Here is a 13,025-nt window from a genome sequence, read left to right as displayed (position 1 = left end):
AAAAACCGTCATCAGATCCGGCCGAATTGGCACATTACCGGCCGGTCTCAAACTTGCCCTTTTTAGGCAAAATAATCGAGAGGGCCGTGGCGGTGCAGTTACAGGAATTCCTGGAGGACGCTTCCGTCCTAGACCCATGCCAGTCCGGCTTTCGCCCGGGCCATGGGACAGAAACAGTCCTGGTCGCCCTCATGGATGACCTCCGACGGCAACTGGATCGAGGCGGCTCGGCAGTATTGCTGTTGTTAGACCTATCGGCGGCGTTCGATATGGTTGACCATCGGCTGCTGACCCGCCGCCTCGCCGACGCAGGAATTCGGGGGCTAGCCTTACAGTGGCTCTCCTCCTTTCTTGAGGGTCGGGGACAAAGGGTGGCGATCGGGGGGGAACTGTCTCAGAGGTATCCACTCCATTGCGGAGTGCCTCAGGGGGCAGTCCTCTCCCCGATGCTGTTTAACATCTTTATGCGCCCCCTTGCCCAGATTGCACGGAGGTATGGGCTGGGTTGCCATCAATATGCAGATGACACCCAGCTCTATCTATTGATGGACGGCCGGGCTGGTGATGTCCCAGCAAATTTGGACCGGGCACTACAAGCCGTGGCTGACTGGCTCAGGCTGAGCGGGCTGAAGTTGAATCCGGCGAAGACTGAGGTCCTTTGCGTGGGCCGTGGCGGACCGGGAGGGGAGACTACTTTACCGGCCTTTGACGGTGTGCCACTGGTACCGGTGCGCAAAGTCAAGAGCCTGGGGGTGCTACTGGAGTCCTCCCTATCAATGGAGGCCCAAGTAGCTGCCACTGCTAGATCCGCCTTCTTCTATCTCAAGAGGGCGAGGCAGTTGGCCCCCTTCCTGGAACGCACCGACCTGGCAACTGTGATCCACGCAACGGTCACTTCGAGGTTAGACTACTGCAATGCCCTCTACATGGGGCTGCCCTTGTACCGAACACGGAGACTCCAGGTAGTCCAGAACGCGGCGGCCAGGCTGCTGGAGGGACTACCACGGTGGGAGCCTGCACGGCCTGGGCTGCGCAATCTGCACTGGCTGCCGGTTGTCTACCGTGTTCGCTATAAGGTGCTGGTTATTACCTTTAAAGCCCTATATGGCCGAGGACCTGCCTACCTAAAGGACCGCCTCTCCCCATATGTACCCCGGAGAGCACTGAGGTCTGGTTCTCAGAACTTATTAACAATCCCTGGGCCAAGAGAAGTTAGGTTGAAGGCCACTAGGGAGCAGGCCTTCTCGGTGATAGCCCCTCGCTGGTGGAATGACCTCCCAGAGATGGTGCGAGCCCTGCGGGACCTGAACCAATTCCGCAGGGCTTGCAAAACATTTCTTTTTCAGTTAGCATTTGAGTCACCATGTGGCAACTAAGACAGAACCTGATTAATGAATGAATAGACCATCTTAGCCATCTTAAATACATCATTTTAGCACCTATTTTTATATCTTATATGTTTATATGTTTTTATGTATTTTAAATAATTTATTGTAATTAATGTTTAAGTGTTATGTTTTATGAATCACGGGACTCCCATGTCTATTATTGTTTAATGTGAATCATGAGACTCCCGTGTCTGTTAGCCGCCCTGAGCCCGCCTAGCGGGGAGGGCGGGATATAAAAATAAAATATTATTATTATTATTATTATTATTATTATTATTATTATTATTATTATTATTATTATTATAATAAGACATTGGATTTATATCCAGCCCTCCACTCTGAATTTCAGAGTCTCAGACTGGCTCACAATCTCCTTTACCTTCCTCCCCCACAAAAGACACCCTGTGAGGTGGGTTGGGCTGACAGAGCTCTTCCCAGAAGCTACCCTTTCCAGGACAACTCCTGCGAGAGCTATGGCTGACCCAAGGCCATCCCAGCAGCTGCAAGTGGAGGAGTGGGGAATGCAACATCGTTCTCCCAGATAAGAATATGCACACTTAACCACCACACCAAACAAACAGAAATAAAGTGCACAATTGCATCATCCGAAACTATCTCCCCCCTGCCCCAGGTCCATGGAAAAATTGTCTTCCACAAAAGTGGTCCCTGGTGCCAAAAAGGTTGGGGACCGCTGCTCTACGCTATTCTCCTTCCATAAGAAATATAGAGCTGTCCTCTTTCAGGTGGTCATTTTGCAATTGATTTTGTAAGGGCAGTATTTTGAACCTATTTGGGGTGAACACACCTTATTAAGTAAAGAAGAAATTAAAATGTAATCAATGAGGGTGTAATTTCCATGGTGTGTGGAAGAGCAATCCTTTCCCGCCAGATCTGTCTCCATATAGCTATGAGTAGAAAATCTTTTAAAATCTTAAAACTTTGACTAGTGGAGCTGCATTCCTATTGTCTTAGGCTTTAATGTACCAACTGCGCTGGCATAAACTCTGTGGAAGAGTATTATCAGACGAAGAAAGGAACTTAAATTTGGAACTCACCGCCTTTTAATTCAGATATTGCAGATGTAAAACTACAGGCCTTTAGAACGCTATCTTTTTGGTATCTCACACCACAAAGACTAGCCCATATCTTACTTTCTGGCAATCCAATTTGTTGGAAAGGTTGTAAACAAGGGACATACCTCCATTGTTGGAAGGATTTTTGGAAAGTGGTATTGGATAGAATTAAATTAACAAGTATCACAATCCTATGTAACACCTTTTAAATGGTTGGAACACTAAAAAAGCGTCCCCCTGTAAGTTTAAATGCCTTCTTGAAGCTGCCAGCTGGCTTGGCGAAGTGATTTAAAGAGAGAAATGCCTTCTCCAAGCCGGCTGACTTGGGGGGGGGGGGCTTTGAGAGCCACATGTGGCTCCTGAGCCGCAGTCTGGCCACCCCTGGGGCCGACCCAAAAGGCAGCTAAAACTAATCTTTACTGGAAAGAAAAACCGAAGAGACTGCACACAGTGGGTGTGGGGAGAGGAGACCAGTCACACAGAGAGGTACTAGAGCAAAGTCACCTGGACACAGAGAGGGCAGCTGATGCAACTCCTGACTCTAAAGTCAAGAAGGTTCAGTCCAGAATGCATTGCTTGTGTTGCTTAGAGAAAGGGTAGGAAAGAAGAGACTAGGCCCTCAGCTTGCAGTTCCCTGAGGGAGGATGTGAAAACCTGCCCCAAAACACAAGCCTCCCCCCCCCCCCCACATCAGCACATAAACTGAGAAACTCCCGAGCTGCAGCATTACTCACATCTAGTACTTTACTGGCTGGGAGCAGGCTGAATGCTTCTGCCCAGCCCTTAGTCACAGCCAAGGGTGTGGGGAGCAATCATGGCCACTCCTAGAAATTTGCCTTCTCTACCCAGCATACCCAGTTCTCTATTAGGCATACCCAGTTCTCTTTAGAGCCATTGCTCTAAAGCAGTTTGCAAAAGACAAACTCCTCCTCAGCCTGGCTGGTACAACCCTTGGAATGTAACAGAAACAGACCTTTGATTATCTGGGTTACTTGGGGAGGGGCGAAATGCCACTTGTCCAACACTGGAGGGGGAAAAAAAGAATAAATCTATAAATGCTTGATGTTACCAATGTCAACTAGCACCGCCTGTCCTGTATTGGGAAAGACAACCTGTAACATCTTCAGCTCTAAGATGAAGCAACATTCAGGAGAAACAAGCAGAGACAAGAAATTAAGACCACAGTCTTATATATACTGAATAAGATACCCGTGGCGCAGAGTGTTAAAGCTGCAGTACTGCAGTCCTAAGCTCTGCTCACGACCTGAATTTGATCCCTGGTGGAAGCTGGGTTTTCAGGTAGCTGGTTCGAGGTTGACTCAGCCTTCCATCCTTCCGAGGTCAGTGAAATGAGGACCCAGCTTGCTGGGAAGAAAGTGTAGATGACTGGGGAAGGCAATGGCAAACCACCCTGCAAAAAGTCTGCCGTGAAAACGTTGTGAAAGCAACATCACCCCAGAGTTGGAAACGACTGGTGCTTGCACGGCGGACCTTTCCTTATATATACTTAATTGAGGCTGTGATCGCGCAGACTAAATAATGCACTTTCAACCAACTTTCAGTGCACTTTTCAACTGGATTTTACTTTGTGAACTGGCAAAATCCAGTTTGAAAGTGGGTTGAAAGTGCATTATTTAGTGTGTGTGACCAAAGCCTATTTAATTCAGTGACCCATACAAGTATCAGTCTGCAAGTCATCTTAACTATGTTGTAATGATTAAGTCTATCTTTTCAACTTCCTGGGGAAGATAAAGACCTCTTTTACTGAGCTCCGATCTTTACTCAGTTTGTTTAATAAGACAAAATGTTAAAACTGTTTATTTTTGAACAAAGTAGGAGACCAGTAGCACCTTTAAGAGCAACAAAGTTTTATTCAGAATGTAAGCTTTTGTAAGCATTTTAGTATTCATTCTGAATACAACACTGTTGGTCTTAAAGGGGGCTAATAGCCTCAAACTTTGTTCTATTGCTTCAGACCAACATGGCTGCCCACTTGGATCTATCTACATGTCCATTTTTGAGCAGTTCCTTCTGGTTTTATGGACATTGGGATTTTCTTCTTGGTTAAGAACTGCTATAACTGCGGTACAGATTTTTGTTGAATTAATCAACCTGAGGCAGCTGTAGGTAACACTGCGGCTAAGGAATTGTTTGTAAATTGGTCCAACCATGCTTGAATTGAGGTCTTTAGCTTTCAGCCACAAAGATATTAAATGCAATAAATCCGTCATTATTTCTACACAACATGCCCTGTAACCTGCAACAACATTTCAGCAACATGTATTGATATTGAATACTTCAAGGTTAAATATCTTAAAATCTGATTCAATGACCAGGCACGCAGTAAAATACTACTAAATACAACCTGCGTTCAGTGTGCGCAAAGACATCTTTATCTGCTGACGGAAGTCCGCACCTACAACTCATGGATTCTTTAAAGTATCACCTGCAAGAAGGTCACAAAAATCCTGAACCATTTGTTCAGGATTTTTTGAAGGAGCGGGAAACAAGACGGCATGGGGAAGAAGAATGCGACAGCATCAAAAAAACAAACAAACAGGCAGGCAGAGATGATGAAAGACACAATTAAATTAAAAAATGGGTCACAAGTCTGGAAAGGTTGATCTGAAGGGGAAATTCCTATAACTCTGCATTCTGTCATGTGCAGTGCCGTCCCTCTACCACTACGAATGCATTTCCCAATCCGAGAAACCTTCCAGTGGGTGAGTGTTCTATCAGAGGTGCGGCTTAGCAGCCTGTCTGCTGGATGATAACAAGAACATCATTTTATGCCAGGCTCTTTTTTTGGAGGGGGGCATAGATTAGGGGTGGCCAAACTTCAGCTCAGGAGCCACATGTGGCTCTTTCATACATATTGTGTGGCTCTCAAATCCCCCACTGCCCCGCAAGCCAGCTTGAAGAGCGCATTTAAAGTTAAAGTTGCTTTCTTTCTACCTCTCTCTCCTCCCTTCCATCCATCCCTCTCCTCAAACATCTGATGTACGTGTCTTGTGACTCTCAAACATCTGACATTTTTTCTGTGTGGTTCTTACATTAAGCAAGTTTGGCCACCCCTAGATAAGATACCTGTGGCTATAGGTGTGCCAAGTTTTGGCTAACAGAAATTTGGGGCTAGCAAATGGAACCAAGCCACTTTTACAGATGAAGAAAGAATGACCACAACATTCAGCAGCCGCTATTCGGCCAGCGTCGTCATGTCTCCCTCCGACCAAAACAGTGATTTCAATTTAGACTCCTCAAGGGAAGAGTCTGAGGAGCCGAGGCCAGTAGCTGAAGAGGGCTCAACCACTGCAGAGGTTTTGCTGACAATGAACCACCAAAACCAGAGACCACCCTGTCAGGGCCTGCGAGAGAAACCTTGCCACTTGCCCCCCAGGGAAGCCATCAAACTTCCACTATGCATGACTGGAACAGCAGTGGCAGAAGGGCTAAAGTACCACAGAGGAGGCAAATGCTAGACCAGCTGCACACAATCCAACTGCTGAGCCTGGACAGAGAAATACAAAGAAAGCATCTTTAAGACCAACAAGTGCTAATGTTTTAAGCGTGTAATATTTTTTTTTTAAAAACCTTTACTCGTGTTTGTCTGTGTCCTTTAAAAGTTTATCTCTGCTACCTAATCTTAAACAGGTACACACATGGCCCAAGCCGATATAGCCCGGCCTGGCAAGGTCTCATTTATGTCAGATCCGGCCCTCATAACAAATGAGTTTGACACCCCTGCTCTGTCTCATTCATCCCACATGGGCACAGCCTACCTGAGTTATGGAATTTTCTTAAATCTCCCATGTAACACCATAGAAGGGAGAACGTTAAAAATGAGCTAACGCAAATGCCCTGCGAAGGTGAGGATTGGTCAGACAAGATAAGTATACAGGAAGGGTAGTGCTCCCAATGCACTGGGGAACAATGCCCAGAGGCAAGGCTTTTCGATTCTTGAATCTCAATATCAATAAAGTCTTTGCTTCATCAGAATAAAAGATCTGGCAGTAGATGAGCAGAAGACCTCTGTCTGAGTCCCTGGAGAGCTGCTGACATCTGAGTAGACAACACTGACTTTGATGGACCAAGGGTCTGATTCGGTATAAGGCAGCTTTGTGTGTTCATGGTACCTGTTAGCTTAAGTTAAATCAAATGCCAAGCGGTAGCTAGGAGGGTGTCCTATGAGTAATTTCAGAAGTCCAGTAACTCTACCAGGGCTTTTACTGTCCACTGGGTAATACATATGGATTAGCTGCACATATGAACCATTTGCAGAGCCTGCAGAACCATTTGGTGTCTGAGTAGACCTGTTTAGAATTCTGCATGTTAATCAAACCTCCGCTAGCCTGACCTTCTGCCCTACTTGGACACCTTAGAAATGTAGCTAACTGTTTAAAATTAATGAACGCACACAGGTAAAGAAACAAGATGGCCTGTGCCTCAGGTACATAATTTCTCTTGCTTCTCGAATGTATAACATCCTGTTACTTTCTCAATACAGCTCCTGCACAAAAAGATTTCTAGGTGAAGAGGAAGAAACACAGTTTGATGTAATCAACAGAATGCCAAGGCTTAGACCAGCGAGTCCAGAATTTGAATAGCCACTCAGTTGAGAAGCTCAATGGAAGATGTGGACCTGTCCTTATTTCTCTGTGCTTCCCTCACCGCAAGGATGAAACAGAAGTGGCAAAAACCACATATTCTACCCCAAGTTCCGTGGATGAAGAGCACAAGAAAATGCAACAATTTCGTTAAAAACATGACTTAATAGGTGGCTTAGGGCAGGGGTCCCCAACCCCTGGTCTGTGGCCTGTTTGTAACCAGGCCATGAGTTGTATAATTATTTCATTATATATTACAATGTAGTAGTAATAAGATGACTTTGGATTTATATCCTGCCCTCCACTTTGAATTTCAGAGTCTCAGAGCAGCTCACAATCTCCTTTACTTTCCTCCCCCACAGCAGACACCCTGTGAGGTGGGTGGGGCTGAGAGAGCTCTCCCAGAAAGCTGCCCTTTCAAGGACAACTCTGTGAGAGTTATGGCTGACCCAAGGCCATTCCAGCCGCTGCAAATGGAGGAGTGGGGAATCAAACCCGGCTCTCCCAGATAAAAGTCCACGCACTTAACCACCACACCAAACACTTTAGAAATAAAGTACACAATTGTATCATCCCAAAACCATTGTCCCGCCCCCTGGTCCATGGACAAATTGTCTTCCACAAAACCGGTTCCTGGTACCAAAAAGGTTGGGGACCAATGGCTTAGGGCACCTATTAATGATCCTTTTTCACTGCAACTTGCTCTACTGGGAACTTTACTTTTCATCTGCTGCCAGTTTAGCCAAATGGCCACCTCTCAGTCATGCTTCACAACTATTAATGTCCTCTGAGTCACTCCATGTCCATCGGGTCCAACCACCTCAGCCCACGGCGGGCATGCCTCTGTTATGCTATCCAGAACAAAAAATATTTACACCCTCCATTTCCCAAGGCACCTATCGCCACTTTGGCGTAGCAGTTAAGTCCATGGACTCTTATCTGGGAGAACTGGGTTTGATTCCCCACTCCTCCACTTGCAGCTGCTGGAATGGCCTGGGAACAGCCATAGGTCTCACAGAGTTGTCCTTGAAAGGGCAGCTTTCTGGGGGAGCTTTCTCAGCCTCACCCACCTCACAGGGTGTTTGTTGTGGGGGAGGAAGATAAAGGAGATTGTGAGCCAGATTCGGAGTGGAGGGCAGGATATAAATCTAACATCCTAGGAAAAGGAAAGGTCCCCTGTGCAAGCATCAGTCGTTTTCGACTCTGGGGTGATGCTGCTTTCACAACGTTTTCATGGCAGACCTTTTTACGGGGTGGTTTGCCACTGCCTTCCCCGGTCATTACACTTTCCCCCCAGCAAGCTGGGTACTCATTTTACTGACCTCGGAAGGAGGGAAGGCTGAGTCAACCTCGAGCCGGCTACCTGAAAACCCAGCTTCCTCTGGAATCTAACTCAGGCATGAACAGAGGGCTCCGGTTTGGTGTAGTGGTTAAGTGTGCGGACTCTTATCTGGGAGAACCGGCTTTGATTCCCCACTCCTCCACTTGCACCTGCTAGCATGGCCTTGGGTCAGCCATAGCTCTGGCAGAAGTTGTCCTTGAAATGGCAGCTGCTGTGAGAGCCCTCTCCAGCCCCACCCACCCCACAGGATGACTGTCGTGGGGGAGGAAGGTAAAGGAGATTGTGAGCCGCTCTGAGACTCTTCGGAGTGGAGGGCGGGATATAAATCCAATATCATCTTCTTCTTCCAATTGCAGTGCTGCAGCTTTACCACTCTGCACCACGGGGCTCTTTAACATCCTAGGAGCACATCCAAAATGGCTGTTTTCTGGTTTCAGCTATCTTTACCACGCCCCTGCCCTTTACAACTCCCATATCCTCACCCTTATCAAACACCCTTATCCATGCTATGCCAGGGCGGCTACTCCTATACTTGCAAAATTTATGGACCCTGTGTGTTTGGGGGGGAGGGGGTTGTTAACATTTCTCTCACCTTGTTTCCCCATTTTCTGTAGCCCTCCCAGCTGCCTTATGCTAATTTCCCACTTCTCCCAAGTTTAGGAAAAGTAGCAGCCTCTCTTTATCAGGACCTTTTCAGCCTAAAATTGCAAATGAATTGGGAGAGACAGTCCCATTGATACCGCATTTACATGGATAGGACTGTACTATAAGAAATGTAATTCAAACTCTAGCCAGGAGAAACATAAGCTCCCAAAAAATTTCTCAAGGGCAGTTGGGGGGGCGGGGGCGGAATTGTGATTTCTTTTTCAGTCAAGCGCCCCAATACTAAACAGATTTATTCAGAAGCCAGCCCCCAGCAGTATCAGCTGGGAGGCCTTATTCTTTATACCCAGTTTGTTGTCGGTCAACGTATAAAGCAGAACACGAACCTAGATGGACCACTGGTCTGGCCCAGCAGGGCTCTTCATATGTGTTTGAATTTAAACAGAGGATTATCAAGAGAGACAGACAAGGCTGACAGCCAAGAGAAACTTTACCAGCACGGAAGTCCAGTCATACTTCTGAAACTCTGAACACTATAATGCAAATATTATAAATGAGCAAGCCTTCCCCTTTACATCAGAACATGAGCAAGACACGTGCTAGATTTAAGCCCAGACAGAGTGAGCTACTTTTTAAAAAGCATCAGTAAATGTCTAAACAAAAGCAACCATGAGGATTTCCTTTTAATAGGCTGCGATCACACACACTAGATTTCACTGTGTGAACTGGCAAAATCCAGTTGAGCAGTGCTGAAAGTGCATTATTTAGTGTGTAGATCCACGAGGAGTGAGCTGTGTGACTCTTGCTGAAAAACAGTAGAGAGTCCAGTAGCACCTTTAAGACTAACAAATTTTGTTGTGGCATAAGCTTTAGAGAAGCACAGCTCTCTTTGTCAGATGCATGGAGGGTATGTAGAAACTGGTCAGTTTCTACATAGCCTACAAGCATTGAAGAAGAGAGCTGTGCTTCTCGAATTCTTATGCAACAACAAAATTTGTTGGTCTTAAAAGTGATACTGGACTCTTTACTAGCTAGTGTGTAATAAACACATCTACACTCTATTAAGATTGGACAGAGGCAAGACTAGGGGTGGCCAAACTGTGGCTCAAGGGCCACATGTGGCTCTTTCACACACATTGTGTGGCTCTCGAAGCCCCCGCCGCTCCATCAGGCAGCTTGGAGATTGCATTTAAAGTTAAAGTTGCTTTCTTTCCTCCTCCTATCCCCCATTTATTTGCCTTCCTGCCTGCCTTCTCTCACATATCTGACGTTTAAGTTTTGTGGCTCTCAAACATCTGACATTTATTCTATGTGGCCCTTCCTTTAAGCAAGGTTGGCCACCCCTGGGCAAGACCAAACATTCAGACGGAGTAAGGCTTATTTTCTTTTTAAAACACACAAACACAATATTTGAACAAGGATGACACGCAAGCCAAGCCAGAACATTCACAGCCAGCATGTTTCTCCACTTTATTCCAAAAGAGACATAAGAAAAGCCATGTTGGATCAGGCTGGTGGCCCATCCAGTCCAACATTCTGTCTCACACAGTGGAAAAAAACAAACAGCTGATATCAGGAGATCCATCAGTGGGGCCAGGACACTAGAAGTCCTCACACTGTTGCCCCTCCCAAATATCAAGAATATAGAACAACACTACCCCAGGCATAAGAGAAGCCATGTTGGATCAGGCCAATGGCCCATCCAGTCCAACACTCTGTGTCACACAGTGGCCAAAACCCCCAGGTGCCATCAGGAGGTCCATCAGTGGGGCCAGGTCACCAGAAGCCCTCACCCTGTTGCCCCCCCCAGCACCAATACCCCAGAGAATTCCCATAAATGAGAAAAAGGGAACCAACCAACGCAACACCACCTTCTACTAGCACATGCCAGACACAAGTGCCCGCATTCCAACGTTACCAGCAACTCCCATCTCCCATTCCCACCCTAGGGTGGGCTCCTCCCACCAGCAGATGACTCCCACCTCACCAAGGCCCTGACTTTCTGTGGTCCTCACAGCTGTCTTATGCTAATGTCCCACTGCTCCAATTTTAGGGAAAGTAGCAGAATCTCTTTATCAGGACCTTTTCAGCCTAAGCTTGCCAATTAATTGGAGAGTCAGTCCCACTGAAACCACATTTACATGGAGAGGACTGTCATTTTTTTAAAAAAGCATGTGATAAGTTTACTTAAAAATTCCAAATTATACAGAACTTTGGTGTAGTATCAGGCAGATTAATTCCATCTATAATAAATTCTACTATGCATATAAGAACTATGGCAGAGGTGGCCAAACTGTGGCTCAGGAGCCACATGTGGCTTTTTTATACATATTGTTTGGCTCTTGAAGCCCCTGCCACTACATTGGCCAGCTTGGAAGAAGGCATTTCCTCTTGAAATCACATCTCCAAGTTGAGCCAGCAGGCAACGTGGAGAATGCATTTAAAGTTGCTTTCTTTCCACCTCTCCCATTATTCCTTCCTTCCTTCTTGCGACTCTCAAACGTTTGATGTTCATGACTTTCAGCTCTCAAACATCTGATGCTTATTTTACGTAGCTCTTACGTTAAGCAAGTTTGGCCACCCCTGTACTATGGTATATATAACATTGTAGAACATCTTATTTCACATTTAAGACAATGTCCAGTTCGCCAATCAATCAATCAATCAATAGATAAATAAATAAATAACTATCTTATTAAGGATAGATTAACTGGTACTAGAAATACACACACAATCCTATGAAACAATCCTGTGAAACTATTTCCTTTTTCCTTTCTTGCCTGGCCAGCAGCTTGGAGAATGGATTTAAAATTAAAGTTGCTTTCTTTCCACCTCCCCGCCGCCGTCTATTTTCCTCCCTCCCTCCTGTCCCGTGGCTCTCAAACATCTGCTGTTTATTCTATGCGGCTCTTACATTAGGCAAGTTTGGCCACTACTGTACTATGGTATATGTAACATTGTAGAACATCTTATTTCACATTTAAGATAACGTCCAGTTTGCCAATCAATCCATAGATAAATAAATAAATAAATATCTTATTAAGGATAAATTAACCAGTACTACAAAGACATGTACAATCTTATGAAACAATCCTGTAAAACGATTTCCTTTTTCTTGCCTGGCCAGCAGCTTGGAGAATGAATTTAAAATTAAAGTTGCTTTCTTTCCACCTCTCCCCCCACCGCCCTCCCTCCTGTCCCGTGGCTCTCAAACATCTGCTACTTATTCTATGCGGCTCTTACATTGGGCAAGTTTTCCACCCCTGCCCTATGGGAATGGGTCTCCACAGGGAAGAACGGAGCGCCAGCAGACCCTTCCCTCCCGCTTTCTGATGACCCTGGAGCGGGGGGAAGGCCTCCAACCCGGGGATCCCCCGCCCGCACCCGGGGGTTGGCAACGCCATGGTTCCTGGCCGGGGACGCGGGTCTCACCGTGGGGCTGGGCGGGCGGCGGGGGCGAGGAGGAGGAGGGCGGCGGGGCGGGGGCGGCAGGCGCCGGGGGGCCGCCCCTGAGGAAGGCCGGCACGAACTCGGCGGCGTGGACGTTGGGCACGAAGGGCTTGGCGTTGACGTTGAGGTGCCGGCTGAAGGCCGCGCCCAGCAGCTCCTGCTGCTCCTCCTCGGCCGCCTCCAGCGAGGCCGGCCTGGCTTCTTCCTCGGCGGGGGCTGAGGAGGAGGAGGAGGCGGCAGCAGGGCCGCTGCCCGGCTCGACGTCCGCCTGGTCCCAGCAGTCGGGCGCCGAGTCGCTGCTGCTCCCGCTGCCGTTGGCCTCCATTTTAGGCCCGGCCCCCGGCAAGGCTCTGGCTGCACTTCCTTCCTCCCTGCGAAGGGACGGCACCGGCGCCGACTCAGCACTCGCTCCGCGTGCGCCCCGCCGCCCCGACACCGCTGCGCAGGATGGCCTCCTTCAGCTGCCGTACGCCTCTCCCCCCCACCTCTGCCCCGAAGTCCAGGCGGCCATCTTGGTAGTTCGGAAGCCTCCTCGGCGGCCCTTCGGAAGCATGGGAGGGAACCC

The 13,025-nt window shown here is 47.4% G+C and overlaps 1 protein-coding gene across 2 annotated transcripts in view; it reads right to left on the bottom strand.

Moving 5' to 3' along the window:
* The window catches only part of GSPT1 (G1 to S phase transition 1), a 66,620-nt gene extending 53,802 nt beyond the window's left edge, over positions 1 to 12,818 (bottom strand). For both annotated transcript variants that reach the window (XM_060260525.1, XM_060260526.1), the window contains exon 1: positions 12,443 to 12,818. In XM_060260525.1, coding sequence (XP_060116508.1) covers positions 12,443 to 12,785 — 343 coding nt within the window. In that variant the 5' untranslated portion in view covers positions 12,786 to 12,818. The remainder of the gene's footprint in view (positions 1 to 12,442) is intronic.
* Positions 12,819 to 13,025: the final 207 nt, after the last annotated feature.

Source organism: Heteronotia binoei, chromosome 20 (genome assembly GCF_032191835.1).
Source record: "Heteronotia binoei isolate CCM8104 ecotype False Entrance Well chromosome 20, APGP_CSIRO_Hbin_v1, whole genome shotgun sequence".
NCBI classification, from domain to species: domain Eukaryota; kingdom Metazoa; phylum Chordata; class Lepidosauria; order Squamata; family Gekkonidae; genus Heteronotia; species Heteronotia binoei.
Note: the sequence above shows the minus strand (reverse complement) of the source record. Positions and strands in the feature narration are given on the sequence as shown.